The 13,119-nt window shown below is 35.7% G+C and overlaps 1 protein-coding gene across 1 annotated transcript in view; it reads right to left on the bottom strand.

Moving 5' to 3' along the window:
- Positions 1 to 1,146: 1,146 nt before the first annotated feature.
- Positions 1,147 to 13,119, bottom strand: part of SNAPC1 (small nuclear RNA activating complex polypeptide 1) — a 31,672-nt gene continuing 19,699 nt past the window's right edge. Inside the window, exons 8-10 of the mRNA XM_007949090.2 lie at positions 9,815 to 9,965; positions 3,990 to 4,091; positions 1,147 to 1,181 (exon numbers count right to left, since the gene is read on the bottom strand). Coding sequence (XP_007947281.1) covers positions 1,147 to 1,181; positions 3,990 to 4,091; positions 9,815 to 9,965 — 288 coding nt within the window. The remainder of the gene's footprint in view (positions 1,182 to 3,989; positions 4,092 to 9,814; positions 9,966 to 13,119) is intronic.

Raw genomic sequence — 13,119 nt, 5'->3', positions numbered from 1 at the left:
GCTCCTTATACACATACAAACATACACGTACATAAACACTTACAAGTATATATCACACATTTTCATTCACAGGACATTTGTAGATTTGGATTTAGTCTTCAGCCCAGATAATAAATTCCTGGATAATACAGTGGTGGAAAACAACATTGAGTATAATGAACTGCATGATAGATTGAGCCAACTACAAGCTACGGAGAAGATGTACGCTATTGGCAAAAATTCAGACAACACAATTCAATCAAATGCTTTTTAAATGCCTAGCATTAGAAATAGAAAGTGATATTCATGAAGCAACAGAATTTTTTTCTGAGTACTATTTTGTTCTATAAGCACATTTTAGTATTTAATAAAGCTCTAAAAAGTTGTATGAGAAACAATCTGCATTTAAATATTATAAACAATGTACTATTTAATCATATAATAATATATGTGTACATTATATGTATTATGCACACATAAATATATCTACATATACACATATACTGGCTCACATACATATATATTAGACCAAAAGGAGTTTTGAAACAAGCACTAATGAATATTCATTTGATTACAGAAACAGAAATGAGTTATGAACTTCGTAAAGTATTAAATAATCTATTGGTCATGTAACTTTCAATGTAAGTAAAATATAGCAAATAAGGCAAAAGCTTTATTGCACTTGACCCCACAATATCCAAAATAGCAAATATACATCATGAACAAATCCATTATCAAATTATACATACAAAAAAATAAGCTACTTACATTAATAACAATATTTCAAGTCAAAAGATTTTAAATGGCATAGATAATATAAACAAACTGTACTAAGACAGTAAAATATCACAAAAAGTTATAGCAAATAGTAACAGTCTACAATTAACAGGACTTTTTCTATTACATTCCAAGTCCAAGTATTATTTCTATTTATGTAGGTTTTGTAAAAGAAAATGTTAAAATTAAATTTCAGAGTAAACTTTTACTCTAATTTTTTTGTGCTCTTATTCTAAAACTTTGTTAAGATATTACCATTTCAAAGAAACCACCCACAGTTCCCAGAAGAATATTTTTAATACTGGCAGTCTTCCCATCCAATACATCAGATACACTTATTTCCTTTTGTCAGAAAGCTCAAAATTAACAACTTTATGCCAGGTTCTTTATTCAGTATGTTCTTTTCCTCTTAGGTCCAGTGAACTCTAAAGATAAAAAATTTAGAAGTTCGTTAGGTCCAAAAAATAGTACTTAATTGATAATACACATTTAAGCTACATAGACATTTAACTGGTGATACACAGTAAAAATGCCCTCACAGCAAAGATCCAACAAGAAATCTTAAACATGACCATATCCATGAATTTTTCCTTCAAAATGAGATTAAAGTTTAAAACTTGCCAATGCGAATCTTAGTCAACCTAAATCCTACTTAATAAGCTACTTTGAAGTTGTTTCATATAATTATCATGGGTCCAGTGTTTCAAATATGAAAGGTTCTAGGCCAGCATTAAGAAAGATAAACTAAATGGCTAAGATTTCTATTTCATTTACTTTAGTCTGAAAATGTAATCCAAAACACTAATACTGTACATCTTTCTGGCTACCACAGCAACTGCCATAGCCAACACTCAAGTAAGTGTCCATGTACAAACAGCTGTGAATCTACAAATTATTAAACATTAAAAGAAAAAAAAAAGAAGAAGAAGAGACAAACACATAAAAAAAGGAGGAAATGTGAAGGAAAAAAAAAAAAAAAGAAAGACTACTTACCAATGAAAACCAAAAGAGGAATGGCAGGAAAAAGAAAAAATAAGGAAAAAATTAAGAAGAAAAAGAAAAGAGATTCCTAGAAGACAGATGCAACCAGGATAAAGAACGCAGCAGACCAAGAGAACAGATGGTCCAAATCAAAGCAGGTCAGAGGCCTGGGAGAGACTTTCAGAAGAAGAAATTGACAGAGTATCTAATGTGCCTGAATGTGCTATGAGTAGATTTATACAACCAAAGATAAACTAGTGATAAATACATAGAAAGGAAAACAATTAAAAAAGCAAAATAAGTTATTGATTCTCCATGGAAAATAATAAGTGTGCAGATAAAAGCATGAATTAAAGTATACTACATGGACCTGCTGTCAGTAGTGTTCTGTAAGTGCTGACCACTAATGTAACTAAAATAAGTATACTGGGAAGGTTGGGGGTGGGAAATATGTATGTACTTGGAGGTGGGAAGTAAAGAATATACAAAAAAAAAAAGCTAAATCCTCACCCTCTTCAGAAAAGAGGGAAGTAAGAGTTCACTGAATTGAAATAGAAAGAATTATGAATAATCTGAACTGAAATCTGAAACAATATAAACATGTTATTCACAGACATGGAAGTAACTACCAAAACAGTCAGTAATCAGTTAAAAGTGGTTGTCTCTGGGGAATAAGAAACAGAAGTCAGTAGCAGAAAACTGCATTTCCAGTAATGAACAATGTAGAAATATGCTGACCAGAAGGTTGGCGGTTCAAACCCACCAGCCACTCCTCAGAAGGACAGGTGGTCAATCTACTTCTGTAGTGATACTGCCTCGGAAACCCAAGGAGGGGTCGCTATGAGTCGGATCCAACAGCAGCACACGTATATATAATTATGATACAAATGAAAATCAAATTTTACAAAATCACATGCTGACAGATATTTGGAATGTGACTTACCAGGTAGCCGTGAAGGTTATACATACGTGTTTAATTGTTTATTCACACACACACACACAAAAGCCTTTAATCAAGGCTAGGGCAAAACAAAGGTACTCTGGTAGTATAGTGGATAAGGCATTTGGCTGCTAACGGGAGGGTCAGTGGTTCAAACCCACTAGCTGCTCTGCAGAAGGAAGACAGGGCAATCTACTTTCGTAAAGATTTACAGCTTCAGAAAACCAACTGGGGTCACTATGAGTCAGAATTGACTCTATGGCAGTGAGTTTGGTTTGGTTTTTATGAGGGCAAGTCTACAGTGTAAAACTCACCATAAGACTATAAAGAACCCTTATGCTGACAAAAGCAAACCCCAGAAACGCTCGTATTTCTGAAGAAACAAGTACTCCCTTTTAATGATCTGTTCTTTGTCTCAATTCCTATGCTTCAGTAGGGCCCTGTTTCTTTTTACCACTGTGTATGGTGTCATTCTTCTCTTACAGTGAATTACAAGGTCCTTGGGTACATAATATGCCCTGATTAATTCAACAAATATTTACTTAGGTCCACTACACGCCCAGCACTGTGCTCATATCTAAGACAACTCTGATCAAAACAAGTACAGTATATATCTTTATAGCTCTGTGCCTAGCTAAATGCCTGATACACAGTACCCACTCAGTAAAAGCTTGTTGAATAAACAAAATGAAAGAATACTCGGGCATTATACTTAATACAAATTATATTCATTATTATTGCTAGACTCCAAATCATCAAACCTGCCCTGCTAATGTAACCTATTCTCTGTAATAGTGTAATTATTATTACAGGAAATAAAGTGTTAATAAGGTGGGGGTGGGGGAGCTTTGCCTTTGAGTCAACTCTGACTCATAGCGACCCTATAAAACAGAGGAGATTTGTCCATAGGGTTTCCAAGGCTGCAAATTTTTATGGCAGCAGACTGCCACACATTTCTACTGCACAGCAGCTGGTGAATTTGAACTGTCAACCTTCTGGTTAACAGCCAAGTGCTTTAGCCACTACCCCACCAGGGATCCTTGTTTAATAACTACTAAAAATCATTAAAACTACAATATTAAAAGTATAACTATTTTAATTCATGTTATGCAATATGCCACTATTTATTACAAACATTTCAGAGGTAAAAATTTTATACTGATTAACATTTGAAATAGGGATTTTTTTTTAACAATGTCTTATTCTCTAATGTGCCAAATATAAAGCATCAAAAAATACACAGTCAACTGTTATGCTTTTTAAAGGATCTAAACCATGTTTCCTTCAGTATTTGACAAAATTCCATCTATACCTGTTTTACTAAAAGTTTGATTCTGTTCTTCCTCCTCTTCTGTAATTATAGGCATACTCAGACTTAAAGCTTTATCTTCCTTATTTACATTCTGCATGTCACCTGGAAATATTTGGATAATCATTTAATTTGAAAATGAGACTATTAAACTTTGAGAAAAGTTTTTATATAAATAAAAAAAAGTCATTATTGTAACATAAAAATTAGATATTTACACTAAACACTGAAATTGTAAATGGCAAACAGGACTATACATTCTAGAATATATATCTTTTTTTAAAAGTATTCATATATTTGTATCTGTGCTTGAAAATTTTAGTTTCTACTTTTCCTACTAAAGTGAAGAAAAAGGAAGAAAAGGGAAAAAACAAAATTAGCCAAACACAATTACCTTATTACAATTTCTATCATGTATCTGCAGACATCAGGGAAGAGTAATGGTTTAATGCACCATTACTGAACTAATTAATCACAAATATAATTTTAAAAGTAACAACATTGTTTCTAAATGCAGACATACCTTCTCTTGTCACCAGGTATATTCTACAAGGTATATTTCTCTAATCGTAATTTCCTACTGACTTTACACTTCCAAAAATACTGGAGATTTTCTACATCAATCTTCTGATGCCTAAAGAAATATACTAATCAATTTTACCAAATACCATTATAACATGAGATACTATTTATCACCCAGTTTCCATGTCCCAATTGCAATCTCTCTCACACACAGTCCCTCTTTATCCTTTATGCTGCTCACAACAAATTATGGGTAACATTGCAAAGAATGGGAATTCCAGAACACTTAACTGTGCTCATGTGGAACCTGTACGTAGACCAAGAGGCTGTCATTTGAACAGAACAACGGGATACTGCATGGTTTAAAATCAGGAAAAGTGGGTGTCAGGGTTGTTTCCTTTCACTATACTTATTCAATCTGTATGTTGAGCAAATAATCTGAGAAGCTGGACTGTCTGAAGAAGAATACACCATCAGCATTGGAGGAAGACTCATTAACAACCTGTGATATGCAGATGACACAACCTTGCTTGCTGAAAGTGAAGATGACTTGAAGCAATTACAGATGAAGGTCAAAGACGATATAGCCTTCAGTATGGATTACACCTCAACATAAAACAAAAATCCTCACAACTGGACCAATTAGCAACATCATGATAAATGAAGAAAAAAATCAAAGTTGTCAAGGATTTCATTTTACTTGGATCCACAATCAATGCCTACAGAAGCAGCAGTCAAGAAATGAAATTATATACCACAATGGGTAAATGCGCTGCAAAAGATCTCTTTAAAGTGTTAAAAAGTCACTTTGACGACTAAGGTGAGCCTGATACAAGCAATGGCATTTTCAATTGACTCCGATGCATGCGAAAGCAGGATAATGAGTAAGAAAGACCGAAGAATTGATGCCTTTGAATTATGATGGTAGTGAAGAATATTAAATATATAATTAACTGCCAGAAGAACTAACCAACCTGTCTTGGAAGAAGTACAGTCAGAAAGCTCCTTAGAAGCGAGGATGGCGAGACCTCTTCTCATGTACTTTGGACATTATCAGGAGGGACCAGTCCCTGAAGAAGGACAACATACTTGGTAAAGTAGAGGATCAATGAAAAAGAGGAAGGCCCTCAATGAGACAGATTGACACAGTGACTGCAACAAAGAGCTCAAACACAGCAACAACTGCGAGGATGGTGCAAGACAGGCTGTGTTTCCTTCTATTGTATAAAGGGCACAACTCTCTGGAACAACAACAACAATTCTTCTCCACAACACTGTTCATCTGATATGCTATGTATTAATTTGTTTCTATACAGTATATCTTCCCACAAGATTCACAAGAATAGATTTTGGTTTGTTTACTTGATGTACCCTCAACACACTTGGAAAAGTACTTCGCATATGGTCTCAACTATTAACACAATAGTGCACAGAAATGATGTATTAGTAAGTACCTGTCAGCACAGGAGGAAACAAATTAAGTGAAAATGAGTCTACACTTTCTGCTCTGAACAGAGATACACTGAGATCTTCATGAGGCACAGACTTTATGGAATGAATAGTGTACACTAAGATGAAGCTGAGTAAACTGTAGCAATAGGTTCTAATTTAAACACAATTAATACAATAAATAATGTTATTTTCCTGTTAAGTCATTAAAATATGATTTGACCTTTACTTGTAAATCCTAAATATTAAATACAATGATATTTTCTCAATCTCTAAGATGAAAGTAATCTTTAAAATTTTTCTATACTTAATCGTGTCTTTTTTTTAGACTTTGAAACTATACATTTTTTTTGTTGCTCACAAAATTATAATCAGTACTATCTATCCCAAATTACTAATATTGTTCTTCACAGTCTTTTAGTCATGTCCATTCCCATCAATTATTAATGATTTTTTAACCCTCCATCTCCAACCTAACAGAATCTATCTAACATCAAGAGAAAGATTTCTGAGTTAAAAACTGACATCAGAAACAAGGCTTCATGATGATTAACTATAGATTATGGATCTATTTCTCTAGAATATCTCTTTCTATATTATATTCTACTTCTATGTGTGGTAGTTAAGGTTGTGTGTCAACTTGGCTGGGCCTGGCTGAGTGGCTAGGCAGCTGGTAGTAGTTATTTCCCATGGTGAGACTGGCAATCAACTCCATGGTAGGATCTACCACACCTAAGCAGCTGCTTTAGGGATGTGGTCTGCTTCCCGTATATAAGCAGCAGCTATGGGAATGGTCTCTAGCTTATGGCATGCTTGAACCCTGCGTGTAGCCGAGTCATGGTTCAGCAGCCTGCCATGTTCTGCCGATATTGGGACTTTTCAGTGGACTTGAATCAGTGGCCTGTCATGATTTTGGTTTGGTAACGTCGGAACTGTGCCATTTTATTTGCTGACTTTGGACTTGTCAGCCTCAGCAGCCAGTAGCTGCCTGAGTGAAGAGATGCCTCTAGCTTCAGTGGGCTGGGGAGCAAGAGGCAGAGCTGAAGCCCAAAGTCGAGGGGCTTTCACCCAGACCCTAGAGGCTGGCACTTGGAACTCAGACTTCTAGCCTCCAAAAACTGTAAAGAGAATAAACTAAACTGTAAAGAAAATAAACTAAACTCCTGTTTGTTACAGCCATCCCATTTGTGGTATATTCCTGTCAGAGGGGCACTAGGTAACCAAAACGCTATGTTAAATTAACATAAAAGATTAAAAATATTAACTTAAAAGAAAAAAAAAAGTTCTTCAATAGCTTTTAAAACCAAATACAATGTCTCACCCATCTAGAATGCAGTGAGGAACAATGAAAGCATAAAACTTCGGAATGTTTATATCTCAAAGTCCACATATTAAATAAAGCTTGTGAAATCTGATCACAGGTGTGTTTAAGCTTTTATCCAGAACTCAGCTATATTTACTGTACATAAAACTGACATTAATGACCGACCAGTTTCCTAGACTATTACAGGTTAGAAGCAGGAAAAGGACAAAATATTGTTACAAAGTCTGTATACTGAGGACAGAAAGAAGACAACCACTAAACAGCAAATGATACAGAAAACTATTGGATTTTAAAAAGCCATAAGAACAATCAAAGTACTCCAGCATGAAGCCATTTATTATCAAGAGAAACTATCCCCCACCACTTGTCTGATATTATCATTGTATCATAACACACATGAAAATAATATGCCCATGATGATATCCTTGAATCATCATGAGAAAATCAAATTACAGTGACTGAGAAAATGGGAGCACATGAAATATATTAAGTATTTTCCTAATTATAAAAATGATAAATGCACATTGCAGAAAACAGAAATCCTGCAAATAAGCATACAACATATTTTAGAATGATATCAACCAGAATAATTAAATTTTTTAAAAGAAAAGTTTTGGCATTTTAATTATTAATGTCAGTTACCCACAAAACTAATTCCCAGAGAGTGTCAGATAGCTAGTTTTACTCTGCACAACACTGATCATATGGGACATAATGATCATGTGGGATGTAACAGACCATTGCTCATTCTCAAAACAGGATTGCTAGACATGCATCTAGAAGTCGATTAAGAATAAAAGTAAGCACATGTCTAATTTAAGCTCCAGATCTACATTTCCAGTTTCCTGAGAGGCAGCACAGTGCAGCAGTTAACTCAGGTGTGGATTCTGCCACACTCTCTTGTTCAAGTCTGAGCTCAACGGCACCTAACAACAACATTAAGTAATATAGTGTGGCTAGTGAAGGAAATGCTAGATTTTTATCAAATGTCTTTTTTGCTAACTATTGCAATGAACGCACATCCTCCCTTCTTACTCATTTATATGGTAAATTATATGAAGAGAGTCTTAATAATTGCACCATTCTTACATTCTAGATAAAAACGATCAAGGTGTTTTGTATCTGGGCTTCTTTTTGATACATATGATTCAGGATGTTTTCAGTAATATTTGTAAGTGAAATTGGTCTAATGATTTCACTAAGGATGTCAGGCTAGCTTTATGAAAAGAATTAGAAAACTCGCCTGAATTATTTTTTGATCACTCTTAAAATACGATACTTCCTCCGAATTCTCCGTGCACTTCAAGCAACTATTAAGGCATTTAATCAATACCTAGGATATATTAAAGGTATTTAGCTTCAATTCTCCCACCACTGCCTCATTAAAGGGGGAAAATCATGTTGAAAAGCCATTATTGACTGTCATATACTCCCGCAGTGTTGGCAAATACTGAAAATACCAGGGACTGCTAGAAGACGAACAAATCTGTCCTGGAAGAAATGTAGATGGAATGCTCCCTGAAAGTGAGAAAGGCCCAACCTCTTCCCACCTAGGAATGCTGGTCATTTGTCCATTCACTGGAGAAGGATATCATGCTTGGAAAAGTAGGTCAGCAAAAAAGGGGAAGACCATCAATAAGACGGACTGACACAGTGGCTGCAATGATGGGTTCAAGCATAGCAAAGATTGTGAGGATGGCACAGGACCAGGCAAGTGTTTCCTTCTGTTGTACACAGGGTACCTATAAGTCAGAGCCAACTCAAAACACCTATCAACAATAAAAACATACACCTGTGCCAGACAGGAGTGTGTTATATATTGTTGGGTTGCTGTTGTTATGTGCCATCAAGTTGGACGCGACTCATAGCGACCCCTCCTTGGGTTTCCGAAGTGGTATCACTACAGAAGTAGATTGCCCAAACTTCCTTCCGAGGAGTAGCTGGTGGATTTGAACTGCCAGCCTCCTGTTAAGAGTCAAGTGCCTCAGGCACCATGCTACCAGAGCTCCCATGTTATGTATTAGGTATTAAATATTTAATCATATTTCAACTTTATGACGAATATATATTTTTGTGTAATTAAAAAAAAAAAAAAACTATTAAAAGATAGTCATTAGTTTATAAATCAAACGCCCAAAGTAATTTTACACTAGTTCAAAAGATAAGCATATACAGCTGAATTAGTAAAGCTAAAATTTACTATTTATCATCTTACTCTCCACGTACGTTTAATTTACAAACAAAATTGACTAATAAAGTATACACTGTATAAATCTAGACTAAATCTTTGTTTATCTACATCACTATCTATTGGCCTTAATTTTACCAACTATGAAATGAATTTTCTATGACTGCTGGGTCCCTTTCAGCAGTAAGATTCCAAGAACCTAAGAGAATTTATTTGTAATAGTGACTCTTATAAGGTTCTCAGTAAAACAAGTATCCAACCATTTACAGTAAGAAAACAAAGATGAGGGGTGATTGTAAGTAAGACCCATTCTCCTTGATTCTCAGTAAGCCTTTATAAAGCTACCTTTGTTTTTGGCAGACATCTTCCTTCCTGATGATCTCAGTGCTTCCTTATTTATTTTTCTCTCAGTTGGTTTGATTTGTCCTTGACCAGATGCAGAATCAGAGTCAGAAGAGTCAAGTTTGACTTGACGATGCCTTCTGGATTTGGATGCCTGAAGAGTTAGAAATCTAATTAACCACAAAGAATTAGAAAATGAATCCAATTGATAAGTAAAATAATAGAAAAGTATGCAGTAATTAGAGAAAGACAAAACACAATCAAATGAGGGAAGATTTAGAGAAATACTTATCATTAAGTATTCTACCTTCACAGTGGGTTGCTTAATATAATCACTTGTCCCATATACACAGTCTGTCTTTTATCTTTGTAACATGAAAAGTTCCTTTCTGCTGCCATTACTGTGCACTCATATTGGTTTAAAATGCAATTGTTCCATTAGCAGGAATAGTTGGGGAATGGAAGTATAGAGGACAAGTACTATTTTTTACTGCCTAATAACCTAATCCTTCCTTCTTCTAATAATAACACTTTATTTTCCTTAGGCACCACCATGTATTTTGAGTGTAGCTACTTATCCGTGGCTCCAGGTATGGCCACGTGGCACAAATGCATAGCTAAATATCCCCAAGGTCATTCTGATTTATAATGTTCAGGGGTGGGCAAATGAACTGAAGCATAGCTAATGTAACTCAATTTTAGAATCGTTTAACTGTTAGGATGGAAAATTTCATCTTTCCGTTAGGCTGGGCATATGCAAGGCTGGAGCTTCACAATAGCACATGAAGACAGTGAAATCAATACAAGAAATGAAAGAGGAAGGGACAGTCCCAATGATATCTGTGCCTGAGACCAGCTACCCAAGGGCATTTTAGTTAACTCTGTCAATGAATTCCCTTATTTGCTTAATCCAAAGAATGCAGACTAACAAAAGTAGTTTTCAGCCAATGCTGTATATGTTGTATCCAAACCCAAACCAAACCCACTGCCATCAAGTCTATTCCAACTCATAGCAACCCTATGGGACAGAATAGAACTGCCCCATAGGGTTTCCATAGCTATAAATCTTTACAGAAGCAGAATACCACATCTTTCTCCCATGGAGTAGCTGATGTATTCAAGCCATTAACATTTTGGTTAGCAGCCAAGAGCTTTAAGCACTGTGTCACCAGGGCTCCTACATGCATTAACAATTCTTTAAAAACTACCATGCATTGTATGTCAATTGTACCTCAATAAAGAAGGTGAGGAAAAACTACTACCATGCAAAGACACACACTTATGATAATTTATGGGGAACATAATTGTTTAATGATATAAAAAATTATTTCAAAATGCCTTAAGGTAAACACTACACATTAACCACAATTTTACAATATAAAAAGAGATCTCTGGTTAAAAAGAATTTGAGATAATTAATTATTGTCCTCGGTGCTTTTATACAATGTTTATACTCCATTTATTCTGTGGTAGCAAATAAATAACAGGTAACTAATCTATAGACTTGGAAGGAAGGTTGGGCAAACCCAAGGAGGGGTCGCTATGAGTCGGGGCTGACTCTACGGCACATTAACAACAACAACGACAACAACAATCGATAGTCAGGAAACCCGGAAACGGAAAGAAGGTTGGGCAATCTACTTCCCTAGAGATACCAAACCAAACCAAACCCACTGCTGGATCGACTCACAGCGACCCCTCCTTGGGTTTCCGAGGTGATATCTCTACGAAGTAGATTGCCCAACCTTCCTTCTGAGGAGTGGCTGGTGGGTCTGAACCACTAGCCTTCTGGTTAGCAGTCAAATGCCTTAGGCACTATGCCACCAGAGCTCCTTCCCTCGGAAACCCTGGGAGGGGTCGCTATGAATCAGAAATGAGTCCAGAGCAGTGAATTTGATTTTTTTTTTTTCTTTTGGTAATCTATAGTCACTTTTAATTTTTTTCATTTTTACAACTGGAAAATAACAGTAATTTCCCACAGAATAAAGACATTCTTAGACTTATGATAAAAAATCCAGGAAAAAAACAGCTACTGTATACCATGCAATCCTCAGCCTATACAACTATGAGATCAGAAGAACTAGATGGTACCCAGCTACCACTGTCAACCACTCGAAGGGATCCTACAGAGATCCTGGATAGAGTGGGAGAACAATGTGGAACAAAACTCAAAATCATTTAAAAAAAATAAAAAAGGACCATGTCTGCTGGTCTCATAGAGCCTGTTGAAACCACTGAGACAATGGCCCCTAGCTGCCCTTCAGGTCTAGAATTGAACCCACTCCTGTGGCTTTCAGCCAAACAAAAGACAGGCATATGAGCTGAACATTTACATTAGGTAGATACACTTCTTGGAAAGATCAATCATGGGAGATTAGAAGGGCTGTGTATGCACAGGGAGACGGCTTGGGGGCAAGAGTACATGGGAGGGAAGGACACAGGAAAGAGATAACTATGGAGAGGATATGGGAGGGGAGCTGTTGCATTGGGTAAATTGTAGTCAATGTCATGAGACAAAGTGTATGTGAACTACTGTGAGGAAAGTGACTTCACCCAAATCACAATCAAAATTTTAAAAAAATAAAATAAAATAGATAAAAACATAGATTAAGTACACATATTTGTATCTGTGCTTCTTCCTGAAACTCCACTAAAACAACAGCCAAGAAATAAAAAACTATAAACCCACAAAAACAAAGATAACAGGAAATAAATAACAAAATTTTACAAAGTGGGAAAGCGAGTGACAGCTAATTTAACAAAATGAAGAAAGCATCAACCTAATTGTCTGAACGGGGGACATTAGTATAAAGCAAATTAATTCCAGTGGATAAGAAATTGGAGTAATCAGAAATGTGGTAGATCTCTTAAAAATCTACATAGGGAACAGTGTCCTATTCCCAGCCTCGAAACTAAGTAACTAACCTCCTCCTCCAGTAGAAAATAAAAGGTCTGCGCCCTGCAGAGGCTAAACCACCAACCTTTAAGCTTGAGGAAACAGGAATAGTTGACGATGGGGATGAGGCCGGTCACTGAAATTTGAGGGGTTAAGTGAAACCTACATTAAGGAATGGTAAGCCTCTTCCTGGTTCTCTTTGTAGACTTCCCAACACATTGCAACTGGGCTTATTTCCCATGTTTCTAAAATTCTCCCCTGGTAAAAATGACTAAATCTAAGAAAAAGAAATACTAAGGTGAAAAGAGCTTTACCTGACCAGTCTTAAATATGAACAGACATCTGAAAAAAGCACTAATATGAAAGGTAGTTGTCAACTCTGAGGAAACTTCAAAATAATATAATTAACATC

This window comes from Orycteropus afer, unplaced genomic scaffold, assembly GCF_000298275.1.
Source record: "Orycteropus afer afer isolate SDZICR_OR568_19922 unplaced genomic scaffold, OryAfe1.0 scaffold00237, whole genome shotgun sequence".
Lineage (NCBI taxonomy): Eukaryota > Metazoa > Chordata > Mammalia > Tubulidentata > Orycteropodidae > Orycteropus > Orycteropus afer.
This window is presented reverse-complemented; position numbering and strand designations above follow the sequence as displayed.